The sequence below is a fragment of the Homarus americanus genome, unplaced genomic scaffold, assembly GCF_018991925.1.
Source record: "Homarus americanus isolate GMGI-L3 unplaced genomic scaffold, GMGI_Hamer_2.0 scaffold25611, whole genome shotgun sequence".
NCBI classification, from domain to species: domain Eukaryota; kingdom Metazoa; phylum Arthropoda; class Malacostraca; order Decapoda; family Nephropidae; genus Homarus; species Homarus americanus.
The window spans coordinates 535,001-552,405 of record NW_024744272.1 but is presented as its reverse complement, the minus strand read 5'-3'; the positions used below and the strand labels follow the sequence as shown (position 1 = coordinate 552,405).

Genomic DNA, 17,405 nt, shown 5'->3' with positions numbered 1-17,405 from the left:
GATAACCCGATTGTTAGAGTCATTCAGATGATGATGACCTGATTGGTAGCCATTTAAATGATGATAACCTGATTGTTAGCCATTTAAATAATGATAACCTGATTGTTAGCCATTTAAATGATGATAACCTGATTGTTAACCATTTAAATGATAACCTGATTGTTAGATACACTCATTTAATTATCATCTCGATTGTTAGGCACTCAAATGATGATAAACTGAATGTTAACCACTCAGATGATGATGAACTGATTGTTAAAGCCACTCAGATTAACCTGATTGTCTGGTCTATGACAGGAATAGAGTCTCAGAACACACAAGAAGCAAGGTCAAATTATTCTGCATCTAGTAGTCGTTACAGACAACAGGTACAAAACAGGATGTGAAACTGTATGCAGATGTAAAGACTTAACTGTAACCACTGTATTAGCCCTTTTAGGATGATGGTAAGGGCTGTAATTACTGTATTAGCCAATTTAGGATGATGGTAAGGGCTGTAATAACTGTATCGTGGCCCTTTAAGGATGATGGTAAGGGCTGTAATCACTGTATTAGCCAATTTAGGATGATGTAAGGGCTGTAATTACTGTATCTTGCCATTTGAGGATGATGGTAAGGGCTGTAATCACTGTATCTTTAAACCATCGTTCTCAAAGGGTTGTGTTGTAATTGTAGAAGTGGTCATTATTCTCCACAGGTGACACAGAGGCATTAAAGATACCCCAATAACCCCCTTGAATAAGCCAAAGCTACAATACAAAGATCCATTTACTGTAGTCTGTCCTCGATCCAAGAATAACCTTTTGAAAGTTGGCCATTACAGTTCAATGTTATAGTATATGAATTTAAAAGTACTGTAACGTCATGAAATCCTCTATAAATATGACTTTAGAAATGGCCATTACAGTCCAAAGGTATAATATGTGGCCTTAAGATGAGATTGTATTGTTTGGAAAGTGCCATTTGCCATTAGAATCCAAGGGTACAAATACGGGGCTGTATAAACATTGTAATACAGTGGTCTCATGAACAGGTGTCTAATGTACAGTGTTCTTATATGCAGGTGTCTTTATATACAGTTATGACTACAGGTGTTGAATCCTGTATAACTTTAAAGTTGTCTGGACAAATGTTATATAATTATTTACCTTCAGAAACACGTGTGTCTTGCTTCTGTGACAATAAAGTATGTCTTTATAGTCAAATGGTGTTTGTTTACCTTAGTTTACTGTTTGTTTACCTTAGTTTACTGTTTGTTTACCTTAGTTTACTGTTTGTTTACCTAACTTTACTGTTTGTTTACCTTATTTTATTGTTTGTTTGCCATATTTACTTAGTTTACCTCATTTACTGTTTGTTTACCCTACTTTACTGTTTGTTTACCATACTTTACTGCTTGTTTACCTCACTTTACTCTTACTTGTTTAATTTACTTCGTTTGTTTACTTAACTCAGTGACACTTAATAATTTGATGCTTATGTAAATAAAAGGACACCACAGTGAGAGACTCCAGCCCGCCCTCCTTGTCACCCCTAGATGAGGTAACGGCTTCACAAGAGAACAAAAAAGATCCATAGAATTGCTCAGACCTGAAGCACAATCTGGGCATTCCACCCTGAAGTGCGGTAACACATTCTAAGCATAATTTGCGTTTTTTCCTAGACGTATTTATATCCTTGTTTAAAATATAGTGAGTTGTAACTACACAAATAACTCCTTAACCTTCTCCCATCCCTCTAGCCCCGAACATCCTTACGCTCCTCTACTCCCATAACCCCCCACCATCTCCCCTCATCCCAGTTTCATCCTTAACCCATCATCCCACCCACAACCCCATCCCTCCTTCACCTATCAACCATCACCCCTCTTATAGGAGGTGAGGAATGGTGCCATCCGTCAGGCTCCAACAGAAGGTACCAAGACCCCCCTCCCCCTCCCCCCCCCGTCTCCCCCTCACTCGTAAATGCTTCGGATTCATGAGTCGATGAGGATAAAGTACTGTACAGACCAGACCACATCTACTAGCGACCACGGTGGTGAAGACAGACAACACGGCGCTCAAGGCTACGCGTGTGGTAGTCCAACCTCAAGCACATTCAGATTGACTTAATGTGACCCTTTTGACCTGCACTGTTTATGGTAAGCTGCTGGGCCTGAGTGAGTTATTAACGATGGCTATTAAGAGTCGTCGTCGTAATGTAAATAGTGAGCATTACCTGTTGTGTTGTGAGGACACTGTAGTCTTGAACAACTCGGGGCTATACAGTAAATATAAATCGAAACTAAATTGAGATGCTTCAACGACTAAGGCCTTTAAGTGTCGTTTACAAAAATAAAAATCACATGAGTTCACACTAGTTCAGCCTGATGTACTGTACTGTATATGAACACTGAAACGAGACAACCAGGGCTGTTTATCCACCAGGCAACAAGTTTAGAAAATAACATAATATAATGTCCCTTTACTTCCCTTCTGGTCATTAATTCATAATTTACTGATAAGAGTCTTTGGCATCTCAATGGTTCGCACATTGACTGGCCGCCCACTACAGGTCACAGCCTGAAGTTAAAGAAATTACCAGCACAATAAAACTGTGAGAGATACTTTCTTTGGAGTGAGTGTTGTGAACTCTTGGAATAACTTGCTGGAGTGTTGTGACAGCTCCAGTCTTGACCAACACTAGCGCATTCTAGAGTCCTTATGCACCCAGCTTATTAACTAACAGTACATAACAGAGAACTGACCAGTGATGATGAAGATAATGAGAGGTTAGGTATATGTCAGGTAAAGGCTGAGCAGTGTGTCAGTACTAGATGCCAGTTGTAGTTGTATATTAACCAACAATATAAGTGACCGTGCAGGTGTGGGGCAGGACACGGTCGCCTCAGGCTGTTGTAGCACTACACAGTTCACTAACTACTGGCGAGGCTCGTTTGGTGATCAGAAGAGACACTGGCACCGGCGGTGGAGTCCCTCGATAAATAATTCCTATGTTTCGTTCATCGGTACAAAGAAAGCGCATTATATTTTCCTAAAGAGAAGAATATCTTTAGTTAATCTTTTATGTAGGACAACAGCACATATATTGGGTAGACAAACTTTGAAAACTATCCTATTGCAATGCTAATTAAAAGAAACTTTATGACACTTGCTTTCCCAGGAACTAAAAAAACAAACAATCATCTGCTTTTCATTATCAGGAAAACTGCTGAGCCTTATAATACTTGATACTGAATCTCAAGTTCAAAAAGTTTTAACGCGTTTCTTTGGTTACCCTTAGTTATCAACTTTTGTTTACACGTATTTATATTCTTTCATTATCTATGTAAATGCTGAACCATTGTGGACTTACATTAAGAAATTACTGAATAAAGTATCTGCCTTAGAATCACTTGTTAAGCTATAACGCCGGTATGAGCAGGTCAGTGTGTACAGTAGGTAGTTACGGCGGAGGTTACGAGACTACACCATTTATAAAAGCAGATGACACGGACCAACCAGACTTAGCTTAACTGAAAATAACCTGAGCCAGTTAAAAATCATTTAGCCCCATAGTCCCTGACCTGACCTGCATGTTAGCAGACAACGCTTAACCTTCCTAGTGAAAATTAATATTTCCTCAAGTTTTCACCCCAATGGAAGTAAGATTTCTAACAGTTTCTTGTTAAAACTACTTCTTATTAATCACTGTTTGTTTATCTGCACTGCCTTTGTATATACTGAACCATTATGAACTTGAATGATAATTTTACTATATAATTAACAATGTATTTGTCTATCATCTGATTTTCCTTACTGACCAAACGTGGCGGGTCACCTCCGGCGTCCTAAAGTGCTAACGTAGACCGACTAAAACAAACCATGAAGGACAAACTCACCACGAACAACAGGTCACAGTACCGAACTACTTCTTCCCCCGACAACAAACTTCTCTTTAACCTTTATCACAACTTTACTCTCATGTATGGAAGAAAATAAAATCGTACTCACTGTAGCGTTCACCATGGCGTGGACGAAGTTTCTCCCTGACAGTTGACACTCGACTGACGACACAAGTTACACAACTGTTGTTCAGCTGTTGACACCTGGAGTGACACTGAGAAACACGCATATTAATTCCTCGGTGGCAACTCTACTTGACTCACTCACTCGGTAAGGTTCGAGACAGTTTAAAAGAGATAAACAGTAATTTATTAAACTGTGGTTGGATGCTAACTGTTTCTCTAACTGGAGAGGTATGGGGATGTATTAACTGGTTAGGTTAGGTTAACCACCCATCACCGCTCATGTTGTTGTTGTTCGCCATGGTATCAACTAACAAACGACAATTACGGGACTTAAAAGTATGGTGGATGTACTATTAATGCTTAACAAGAAAATGTCAGCTGTGGCACCTGTTTGCGAGCACTTAAATATTTTTTTGTATACCGGCAATGGATGTGAGCTTTTACTTTTATCCTCTTCACCACTGATCGCCTCGTTAGCCGCTTGGTCACGTCTATGTTACGCACTGTTGGCAAGTACTGGGCATGCACTGGCTCCTGAATGTGCCTGATCCTGCTCCAGTGTTGGTCAAGTCTGGTCTTGAAAGAGCTCACACTCGGTGCCGTCACAACACTCTCTGGCAGGTTGTTCAAAGAGTTTACAGTTCTCACTCCTAAAATGTTTGCCCTCACAGTTTTCTGGACTTGCTGCTTCTTCAACCTTGAGTTGTGACCCTTTGTGGGATGGCGTCTGCTAGCTCCAAGTATGGACACTCGACTGAGTAGTGCCCTCTGAGATGTTTATAATTTTTAATTAGGTCATCTCTTGTCCTTCTAGAATATAAGCAAGCGATTTGAAGTTAAACCCAAAGTCTTTTTACCGCTACGCAAAATCGAAATTAAAAACGCGAGTGGAATTATCGGATCTGAGGCTTGAAGATGGTAGTGACAGATTGCTGACCAGGACAAGGTGGAGGCGTTCACAAGAGAGGGCGTGAACAATCTCCCCACGTTTGACGAATGACAGTATCAAGAAATTAAGTCAGTAAGGTGGTTATAAAAACACGTCACAAGATATTCTTAACGTCTTGTGAGACCATCTTCTACGACCTAAACTATCACAGAGAACGGAGATTTATTAAGGGGTAACTGAGGCCTTCTACCCGTCTCTAACTTTATGTAAATTATATCCGGATACATACATACATAAATCCCAAGTGACAAGGGCGAAAAGGTTCAGTGGAAGAACAACAGGAGGATGAAAGTGATAAGTAGGTGTACCGTGGCTTAACACAGCATGCCTGAGTGTTAGTATCCAGGTAATATGTCATTGAATATGAAAATAAACAAAACCTGTTTTTCTGCTCTTCTGATAGAGATAATGAACATAGGTTATTTATGGTGTAGGTTATTAAAACAAACGTACATCTGGGCTATTTTATTGCCACAATACAAATCTCTCCATTTACCTAGAACATAATGGGCTCCATCCTCAGTGTCCGCTGCTGGACTGAAAATATTCTCCAGATCCAAAACAAAATAAATTTCCAGAAAATAAATGAAAGTTGTTTAAGACTTTTGATGGGGCAGAAAAATGATAAATAACATTTCAAATAAATATTTTTTATAAAATTCTCACAAATATCATTTCATTAAGCAATTAATTATTAGGTATGAAGTGGTTAATAAATAATAATTATATTTTGGAATCTGTATAAAAGTTTTGATCGAATAATACAACTGTTGAGAAAAACCATAAATAATAACAATAATCATAATAATAATAATAATAATAATAATAATAATAATAATAATAATTAAGTGACTCACAATACAGAGACCAAGAATGCAGCCCAAGTTAGCCACGGACTCTAAACTCAACACTCGAACGTTCCGTGATAAAGAGTATTCACATTTTGCCAAGATTTTGTGTTTAATATATATGTTAATACTACGGTAATATCAATGTAAAAAGGAAAAAAAATACAATAAATAATAATTTTTATCCCTGGCTTGAGGAGACGAAAATATTAACACAAATTATTCTTTATTCGAGGCTGACAGAGTCAATAATTTCATTTTCTGGAAGAGCTCAGTTATAGGATGATAATAATTCAGGTCCCACCAGCTATAATTATTACACACATCTGTAACTACATTATTCCATAGCTACGTCTTACTATTAATAATTATTCAGTACATCAATAAGTTAAAGATTTCACGGGTTTAAGAGAGAGAGAGAGAGAGAGAGAGAGAGAGAGAGAGAGAGAGAGAGAAGCCGGTGGAGAACTTTTAATATATAAGTAGCAACATGTACTAATTTCAGTCAGCGGCTTAGAACATTAGTTAATTAAAGACGGTATATGTATGTACCAAGAAGAGGAGGTAAGGGGAGGGGGCGGTTCAAACACACGTAAGTTTACATAATTTAGTTGTTTACTTTCATATATTCAGATTTTTTAGACAATTCATTTTTGTTTACTGAAATACGTACGTTAGCACATTGTACCATAACTGTTATACTGAAATATTTCCAAATCTGATAACAGTAGAGATCCTTAGAAGGTAGCAGTCGGCAGGAGTAACTGGGACGTAACATTGATTGGCTTAATGACGGTACAATGGCTAACGCGTCTCACTCATGCTTCATATATGTCAACACATGACTTTATTAACACATCATACATATGGCATCTCCATCAGGTTTATTCATAATGAGAGTTTTTAACAAAGATTTAACACATTAAAACATTATCCGTTCCTCTACAAAACAGTTTAAAAGAAAGAACTTTAGGCCTGAATTTGGAAAAGACATTGAAAATATCTGTCTAATTCCAATCCACTAATATTAATTATATTACAACCTATTGCAAATTGCAGAAATTCCAATTATTGGCAAAACTGTATTGAAGAAATAGAAAGAAAATTGATAACTTTGACTGAACACCACGAGGCGTGATGCAATAGTTGTATGTTGTATATTTAAAATAATTATATATTGGAAAGAAAGTTCATTCATAAAGAAAAAATCCACGAATGTAATAGACTTAGTTTTGATAAAATAAACTTAATTACATCTCAGGTGAGCGCCACGTCTTCTTCAGCACAGGTAAGGTACAGTAATTAACTAACGTTCAAGCCTTAGAACAGCTTCACCTAAACTACATGGACTTAATTAAGAGTTTCTACATCCTTGCTTTAGTGCATATATAATACAGCTATGTACAGAAAAGTGTATTTTTTTTTTTGCAGAAGTGAACATCAGTTTCCTTGACAACTAGATGTGAAAAAAATAGAAAAATGGTGAGACATTAAAAAAAAAAAGGTGAAATAATAAGATGTTCACTACAGCAGCTATATATATGTATTTATATGTATATATATGAGGTGATTTTGGCAAACATACAGCATTATACTTGTTGTTATATTCAGAGAAGTTTGGCAACAGTTATCTAATTATATGCCAGAAGCACAGCACAAACTAGGTGGTCCAAACAGCCGGAGTCTGATGTATCGTCCAGTTAATTAATCACCTGCACAACTAATCACCGCTACTCTACAGTTGAAAATTAATTTGGGCGATTCGCTTGCCTTAAATATTTGGAATCATATAGAAGTTACTGTTGACGTGTACCATTGTTTTGTTAATTTAGGTGTAAAGTCACTATTTTTCTTATAGTATATGGCATCAGAGTTACAGTGAGACTCTACCTTAACTAGACACTTTCACTAACTTAACATCAGGCATAATTAAAAGAATCTTTGGAAAATATTCTCTGGATTAATTTTATTTCCTAAAGAGTGATCAGTGAAGGCATCTAGTCAAGGTATAGTCTCTGTATGACTAAGACGCCATTGTATTAGTTATTATTGTATTTTAATAAAGTAAAGTCAACCAATTTAATGTAATCTCACAACTTCATTGAGGATCAAAATTATTCACCGAGTCTTTGAGTATCTGGGGCCAAGAGCTGGAGCCGTGTTATCCCGAACAGTGAGAGAACTGTACACTACCTTACCACAATTATCTGGTAAACTAGAAAGGAATAACCTGACCTTTTTCGCTAATAATTTCCTTAACCTAAATGCCAATCTGACCTCTTCATCAATAAATACTAATAATATGCGATAGTTAGAGTTTTTAAATAATAAATTCGTTGATGTAAACGATATTTTGAATTTTTCAGTGTTATTTAAATTGACATAAGTGAAGATTAACAGCTCAATAATTGTACACCGTATGTAGCTTCCATATGAACACAGGCGGAGCAAAGTTTGTGCTGTACTGCAAACTGTATGAACCTGATCCTTGGTGATTAATGAGTAAATGATAAATATTTTTTTTTCCACAATGGCCTCACATGACTTACATAATACCTGTACTGGAAAAAAAATATTGCCAGGGGTCATATCAGGAGTTCAATTTTGGTCTAATAATATTTTATGGTGTATGTGTGTGTGTGTGTGTGTGTGTGTGTGTGTGTGTCTGTGTGTGTGTGTGTAAGGAAGATGTTTACAATGTATGTGTGTGTGTGTGTGTGTGTGTGTGTGTGTGTGTGTGTGTGTGTGTAAGGAAGATGTTTACAATGTGTGTGTGTGTGTGTGTGTGTGTGTGTGTAGGAAGATGTTTACAATGTATATGTGTGTGTGTGTGTGTGTAAGGAAGATGTTTACAATGTATGTGTGTGTGTGTGTGTGTGGAAGATGTTTACAATGTATGTGTGTGTGTGTGTGTGTGAAGATGTTTGTGTGTGTGTGTGTGTGTAAGGAAGATGTTTACAATGTGTGTGTGTGTGTGTGTGTGTGTGTGCGTGTGTGTGTGTGTGTGTGTAAGGAAGATGTTTACAATGTGTGTGTGTGTGTGTGTGTGTGTGTGTGTGTGTAAGGAAGATGTTTACAATGTGTGTGTGTGTGTGTGTACTGGTAAATAAAATCCAGGTGTAGGTAAGATAACACATTTCTTTCCCCCAGACACACCTGAAATTCCCGACCTAACTAAATACAGAGATTCATAGATGGCAAAATACTAATTTATTTTAACCAATTAGACACACACACACACACACACACACACACACACACACACACACACACACAGACAGACAGACACAGGCACACACAGACAGACAGACAGACAGACACCAACCAAAACACTAGCATATCAACAATGAACCGCTCTGACCTGACCCCTTTAATAAACTCTATACATCCTGGGATAAAATAAGGACATGATGTGACTCCACCAGAACACATGAGCGTCGGTAACTTAACCTCTGTCAACTCTTCTCTTCCCAGTTCATCTTCCAATAGACTAACTAAACATTTATCGGTATTATTTCTTGAGCCATCTCGAGCTCAGTACTGTATAGGCCCCATAATACCATACAATATAAAACCAATTAGACTAAGAAATAATAATAATCTCTACAGTTACAAATGATATTGTTTCTTAATGTACAATAGCTTATTTGCATTTTTTTCCCAGGATTGAATATTCTAGTTTACGATGAGATGTAATTTTTTTTTTTATAACAGAAGGAATTTATCGTTTTCGTTATTTATTTTTTTAAGTTGTTTTTTAGTGTAGGAAATACGTCAGTGAACGGTGCTTGTAGTAACCAGGCTGTCGGAACACAAAGACTTAACGATCGGTAGTTTAAATACTTCAGCCGCCAAGTTCAGCTAGATCAGAGGAAGCAACCGAACGCTAACACAACACTCATGGCATTAAAATATTTCCAAAACAACTTATCATTACAGAGAAGACAATTTTAACCATTTCTCTATTACTTTACACTCAAAGATAAACTAAAAAAAAAAACTAGAATATTCACGACCCAGTGATGATTATAACACATTTATGAATGGCATGAAGACAAAGCTGAAAGGAAACGTTTTTTTTCCCTCGCTATATACAAACACAGCTTAAAAGAACGTCACTATGCACAGACACCATAAATATGAGGTAAGTGTAAGAATCCCAATTATTACCTAATCCTTATTCTTGTTTTTTTTTCTTTATTTAAATGTCATTCATTATTACAGATATACTTCACGTGAGAAATATTTTGAAGGGGGATTGATTCTCTCCCAAGGTTGGACCGGAAACATTTTGATTTAGTAATGTTAATATGGCTTGTTTTAAAAAATGCTTTGATCAATTAATTTGTAACAAGGGGAATAAAATAGTTTTGATGGGTTATAATGGGGGAAATACTTTGATCGGTTATTCATACAGCTCATGGAAAGTATAGTACTTTGATCCGTACATCACGTTACATATAAAATATTTTGATTTTTTTTTTATGTGACACGACAAGAGAAAGAGATGCTACGGTTTCATCAGAGATACCACACACACACACTCACACACACACACACACGCACGCACACACACGCACGCACACACAGACACACAATTCTTTACGTTTATTTAATATTAAAAAAAAGTGAGATTCAACATTATCCTCAAAGGAATATTTGGCTAATTCTTTTTACCATTCATGTTTTAGTTGGTCATGAGTGTTTAAATAAAAACTACCCTTTAAACCCTCAGTAAACATATCAGTAACATTTATACACGATGTTTATGACAACTCTTACTTTGTGTTTACAGTGTCTCCCTTAATGATGATGAACATTTTAAACATTTGTGAATATTTATTGTTCTTTTCTATACATAACTGTTCATCATCTTTACTGTGTCATCAAAAAGAACAAAAGAACATGGACGATGGTCGTATTGTGTTCTTTACAATTATTTTGATCTCCAAGCCTACTATGTCACAGTGAACAGGATGAACACATGTACAGAATCTGATGGAATATGAAGCCTCTGTAAGCACTTCGTAAAACACCGTGTACACATGACTGTCGTGTGGTATAGTATCTCCGAGCGACATGCAAAGTATATCTGAGACATTATATAATACCTTAAAACTTTGTAAAGTATTGTATATATAATAATAAAAGTTTTACCTCAAAAAAGTCTTTGCAAAATAGAGAACATTGTATTAAAAAAAAGAGTTTGATAAGTACCGTTATCTATGTCATTAATTCCTTCAGGTTAACACGTACTTGAATATCAAATACAAACCTCATCAACTAATGGAGGAAAATCAATAATCACAAATGAGATTGATGAACGCAGTTATGAACACAATATAAACGCAAGGCCAAAGAAAGACAAACTCCTGACAAACTGTATGACGATGACACACTTATACTGTGAGTCAGGTAAACAGTTAGGTAAACAGTCAGGTAAACAGTTAGGTAAACAGTCAGGTAAACAAGTTAGGTAAACAAGTCATCGTGATATTTAACGAACCCAAAAGAAAAGGTTTATTTATTATAGTCATGTATACCACTACAGGCTGAACTACCGCTAAAATATATAGGATTAGTTATTTCTCTAAACTTTCCAGACTTATGGAAACCTAAGCTATTTATTTATATTTATTTTAATGTTGTTACCACGACTTTGAAGTGATAAACTAACATTGCTGTGAAGTCCAGACACCAACATACTGTATTAGGCTGGTTCACAACACAGCTACCCACCCCAAATAAAATTATAGTTCGACTTTCTTTTAATGTTTATATATATTTAACCAAACAAGAATACGTCTTTATGGCTCATCACGTAATATTTTCTTTTCCAATTTTTCTGTTTTTTTGTGTGTGTGTGTTTTTTTCCATATATTATCAGACGAACACTTTTAGGGGTTTTCTATGATTGATTTTAGATTTTTTTTTAATTCTATATTTGTATTTTTCAGGCCAGTAGTGCCACCAGCCACACACACACATATACACACAACAGTCGACGATTTTCTCCTGCGTGTGGGGGAATTTCTTCTGTGTGGGGAGGGGAGGGGGGGACGGGAACTTCTCCTTCGTGTGGGGAAACTTCTCCTTGGTGTGGGGTAACTTCTTCTCCTGACTACCGAAGATTTTGAGCCAAGTTTTAGTACGTCTCCTTCCTCTTGGTGTCTTCAGAGAGGCCAACGAGCATAAAGAACGCGACATCACCCTCTCAACGTACACACAGCCACACACTACTTGCAGGTGTGAACATCAACATTGGTGACACAGGTCTTGCACTTGACATGGCAACACCAGACGAACTTGCAGTGGCAACGCTCCACATACTTCACCACCTGTGTAAATAATAAATAAAAAATAAACAAAAATATATACAATTTATACGGTAGTGACGATATAAGGAAGAATAAGTTAATAAAATACGTCGTACGAACATCAGGCACCAAGTACTCATCACCTCCAGGCTGCACATGAGAGAGAGAAACCCCAGAAAACTACTAGTCGTCCCGTTCCAAACTATCCTACAACACTGAAACAGAGCTACAACTGACACTACTAGAAGTTACATCTAATAGGAAGGGTGAGTGAAACTTTGTCTATTATACACAAAAGAAGAATTATTGGTGACTTTCCCAGTGTTCAGACAAGTTGTAGCCCTGTGTTATAGCACCTCACCTGGGTATTGTAGCCCCCCCTCACCTGGGTATTGTAGCCCCCCTCACCTGGGTATTGTAGCCTCTCACCTGGGTATTGTAGCCTCTCACCTGGGTATTGTAGCCTCTCACCTGGGTATTGTAGCCTCTCACCTGGGTATTGTAGCCCCTGCCACAGCACAGGAGATCGCAGGAGTCAGCTCCTAGCGATGTCTTGTTGCAGAAGCGGCCTTGGGTTCCCAGTATGCCTTTGTTGAGGTTCTGGATGCAGTAGTTTGGGGACTTGTGGATGTGGACAAGCTCATCCTTTCCCGCAAGGAATCGACGCTTGCGGCGGCCACGACGCCTTCGCCGCCTGCGGGAGGAATCACGCCGACGGGAACTGCTTCTCTTCTTGCGCTTGTACTGTGGAAAATTGGGTTAGGTTAGGTTAGGTTGGGTGTTTGAGACACTCGACAAAGCATTACAACCTTATGAATAAACCAAGTGTTTGGGATATACTGTATTACTGGTCATGTTTGAGCATTGTTTACATCCTGGCCACCGGTGAGAGCATTGTTTACATCCTGGCCACCGGTGAGAGCATTGTTTACATCCTGGCCACCGGTGAGAGCATTGTTTACATCCTGGTCACCGGTGAGAGCATTGTTTATATCCTGGCCACCGGTTAGAGCATTGTTTACATCCTAGCCACCGGTGAGAGCATTGTTTACATCCTAGCCACCGGTGAGAGCATTGTTTACATCCTAGCCACCGGTGAGAGCATTGTTTACATCCTAGCCACCGGTGAGAGCATTGTTTACATCCTGGCCACCGGTGAGAGCATTGTTTACATCCTGGCCACCGGTGAGAGCATTGTTTACATCCTGGCCACCGGTGAGAGCATTGTTTACATCCTGGCCACCGGTGAGAGCATTGTTTACATCCTAGCCACCGGTTGCATTTCAGTGTTTACATTCTGTTTACCACGAAAGGAGTCTCTGTACTAGGGGCAGTTGAGTGTGTATTTGACCTATTTATTAACAACAGTTGTATAGTAAGTTTGTAATGCTCTCTGACATCAGCTCTGTACTAAGGAGGCAATGATTACAAGTGACGTAGCTTGAGAGTACTTCTATATCTAGGACTCAGTGATTACAAGTGACATACCCTGAGAGCAGTTCTGTACTTGTTCTTGAGATAGTCTCCTACGACAGGGAAGGTCGGGATGGATCGCCAGCAGGTCTTGAGTTCACAGGAGCCCGACACTCCATGACAACGACACTGCATCTTCATTAGCCTCGCTACAGCCTGGACAGACACACACACACACACACACCATCAAAAAATAAAAACAAACTCGAAATGTAAATAGTCTTACCTCCAACAATATAAACACAGTAATGACGACAAAGATTAAATATTAATATACACAGAATGATAGATATATTAACACTGGATGATAGATATATTAACACTATTACTTTTACAGGATTCGAACCCACATACCTCAGAATACAAGACCAGAGTGCTGTCAAATTAAACTTGATGGTCCAAAAAATCAGACTTGAACTTTGTCAACGGAACGTTGTGGGGGTTCGAATTCTACTGCAATATCCACCTTGCCATTCATCCACCTTGCCACTCATCCACCTTGCCACTCATCCACTCACCCTACTATCCCCTGACCACCCTCTCACCCACCTCTCGTCCGGCCTCGTTGTTATGGAGGTTCATCAGGTTTCGTCTTCTCTTGAATTTCTTGTGTCTCTCCTTCTCGGGGGCGTCCACGAACTGCCGAGCGAACTGCACCCCGAACCTCAAGTTATCACTGTAAGGTTGATGTAATGAGGTTGTTATTGCACTTCAGACAATTAAGGACTTTAAATGTATATTCTAGATAAGTAAATATATTAGCCAACAGCAATAACAAATGAAGTGAGATAAACTAGAGATGTAATGTGGGACAGAAATATATGTAGAGTGGATCAAAGTGCGCCCAGGTGTTGTGGACGTGGTGAGAGAATAGGCAGAAGAAAGGTCGCTTAAACTTGGTGTATAATTGATGGGTGGTGAGACGGGCTTCCATGGTGTATCAGTGTGCGTGAATGAGTGGAACGCTAATGGGTAATGTTTGGCTTGTGTGAAGTAATAGGGATAAACCATATAGATATTTAAGGGTTTATAAATGAGCAGTATCATAGAAAATCACATCTTTTTATAGCAGTAAGATTAATGTATGATAATGATTGAAGGGAGAGATAGTAGGACTGTTGTTGTATTGTATTAACACTCTTCCAGTCAACTGCTACAGTCTTCACGCACCTACAACCCCCCCACTTCCATCCCTCAGGTGTAGACAGTCCTTGCTTGCTCATGTCACAGGAACAGTCAGTGAGGTTGCCAGAGGAACAAGCCTGAGTCACCGCGTGCACTACCCCTGCTGACGTCACGGCGTAGATGAAGGCCGTCTCTTTGCTCCCTGAAAGATAAGTAATAATAATAATAATAATAATAATAATAATAATAATAATAATAATAATAATAATAAAAATAATAATAATAAAATCTAGTAAATAATATTGGTATTGTGGGGTTTTGGGTTCCTCGCGAATTTTGTGTTCTGGGGTCACATACCTGTAATAGGGAAATTTTACGTCCTGCGGTCATTTATAGCGAAATTTTGGGTCTTGGGCTCATTCATCGCCAAATTTAAGGACAGAGTCTCACATAATCGCAAATTTTAGGTCCTGGGTTCATTTAATCGCGAAATTATGAGGTTCTAGGACAATATTATTAGAAAATTGTAAGGATTCAAAACATATCCTCGCCAAATTTAACATTCATAAAAAAATTAACCCGCCGGGCGTCCTGATAATGCGAAATTTCTAGGTCCATTTATCGCATCCTGGTGAATATATTGGGTTCCTCGCGCGGGTGGCTGCGAATAAGACAGTGATCAGGAGGCTGACCGATGGCCACATGCGCGTGTAGCTTGGTGCTCACTGATGCGAGAGTCCCCCCTCGCACGTCACTCACACCGCCTCCGTGCTTTGTGGTGCCGTCAACTCATCACCCAACCCCTCTCCCCCTCCCTCCTTCCCTCCCTCCTCCATCCGTGACCAACGCTCTCTGTGTGTGTGTGTGTGTGTGTGTGTGTGTGTGTGTGTGTGTGTGAATAAATAAGAATACAGACGATGTTTTACTTAATATACCGTAAAAACTTTGCTAACTCCTTCATAATATATTTGATCTTGTAACTATCAAAATTATATCGGTTCAATGTGTGTGTGTGTGTGTGTGTGTGTGTGTGTGTGTGTGTGTGTGTGTGTGTGAGAGAGAGAGAGAGAGAGAGAGAGAGAGAGAGAGAGGCCGCCACTGTAGATGATGGCTGGTGTCCCCTACAGTCGCGTCTGATCCCATTGATTCCCTCTTAACGGTTCCAGGAATGCCTTCCCTTGAACCCAGGCAGGATTGAATACCATCCATGCAACCTTCCTTCCTTCCTTCCTTCCTTCCTTCGTTCTTAGGTCTGTCCCGGTAAACAATCAACATCCTCCATTAAACGAAGTAAGCAACAGGAAACAGAGAAAATGACGACTGTAAACAAGACTCCGGGAGCCGCAATATACAGAATCCGATCGCTTGTTGAGTTATACTCTTAATAGGATTAACAACAGTGGTTTTAGAGAGGATCTGACCCTAATTACCGAACGTGGAGTGAAGGGGGGGTTCTCCTCTCTATGTTCTCTACCGCAATTATACGGTCGCTGAACCCCTTTGTAGGGTATCAGGTACCGCGTCATTATACGCCATTTCCTCCCGCTTATTCTAACAGTGAGAGCCGATGAGAGGTCTAGATTTTTATTGGTATTTTTTTGGCTGGGGGTCAATAACATTAATAAGCTTTAGTCATGTAAACTAATCTCCTCGCCGCCACCAGCTGAGGTATTTATAGAATTTGTGGAATTTATGGACTATAGAATTTATAAACTATTGAATTTATAAACTATACATGCGTAAACCACGTCAAATAGAGATATGGATTCACCATTTATGATTATATTTACTCGTCAAACTATCGATTCGTGAACCACATTACAGTACATTAAGAGTTCTAAAGTCTTTAAGTTAACTAAATCGTGAAAAATATAGATTCGTGAACCAGGTTAAATTAATGATCAGGATTCATGCTTCACATACGATTAAATTTTACTCGTGAAAGAATAGAGTCGCTGAACCTTTTAACCCGGATTTGAATACCTTACGGCGATAGAAAACCAATAATCATTTATTCTGTGTCTCTAAACCTTTATATCATCTCCACTAATCCTGTATATTATCAGGTTTGGTGTATAAGGATGTGTGTGTGAGGGAGACAGAGAGATGAGGGATAGAGGAAGGGAAGGAGTAATGGTAAGGAACTGAAGGGAGTTTTTGGGAGGAGTGCTGGATAGGAGGGCATTGAGGGGAGAAGTGGAGGGGCGTGCAGGTGGAGTGGTGAGTAGGAGGGCATGGAGGGAAGAAGTGGAGGGGCGTGCAGGTGGAGTGGTGAGTAGGAGGGCATGGAGGGAAGAAGTGGAGGGGCGTGCAGGTGGAGGGCTTACTGTGTTGATATATAGATGTGTTTTTATCCTCTCCTATTCTGAGGGGGGAGGGGAGAGAAGGGGAGGAGGAGGAGGAGGAGGAGAGAGAAAATAATTATTTAAGAAACATAGGTGAAGAACCATTAGACGAAAGAGAAACAAACAAGAAGAAAAATAAGAAAAAAAAAGAACCTCGACAAATTAAAAAATAAATAAATAAAAATTCCCAGACCCTTTAAAAAAAAATCATTACATACGAAATTCCACATTCAAAAAAAATCCCTCAATCTGGAGAAGAAAAAAAAATCCATCCGTCAAATCAGTAGAATCAAAACACGAGCAAAAATACGAATGGAAATAAAAGTCATGTATATTTTT

At 38.7% G+C, this 17,405-nt stretch overlaps 1 protein-coding gene across 1 annotated transcript in view; it reads right to left on the bottom strand.

The window, feature by feature from the left end:
- Positions 1–8,864: 8,864 nt before the first annotated feature.
- The window catches only part of LOC121877675 (protein Wnt-16-like), a 63,840-nt gene continuing 55,299 nt past the window's right edge, over positions 8,865–17,405 (bottom strand). Inside the window, exons 3-7 of the mRNA XM_042383495.1 lie at positions 14,767–14,923; positions 14,146–14,272; positions 13,612–13,752; positions 12,616–12,867; positions 8,865–12,144 (exon numbers count right to left, since the gene is read on the bottom strand). Of these exons, the coding sequence (XP_042239429.1) occupies positions 12,043–12,144; positions 12,616–12,867; positions 13,612–13,752; positions 14,146–14,272; positions 14,767–14,923 (779 nt within the window). The 3' untranslated portion in view covers positions 8,865–12,042. The remainder of the gene's footprint in view (positions 12,145–12,615; positions 12,868–13,611; positions 13,753–14,145; positions 14,273–14,766; positions 14,924–17,405) is intronic.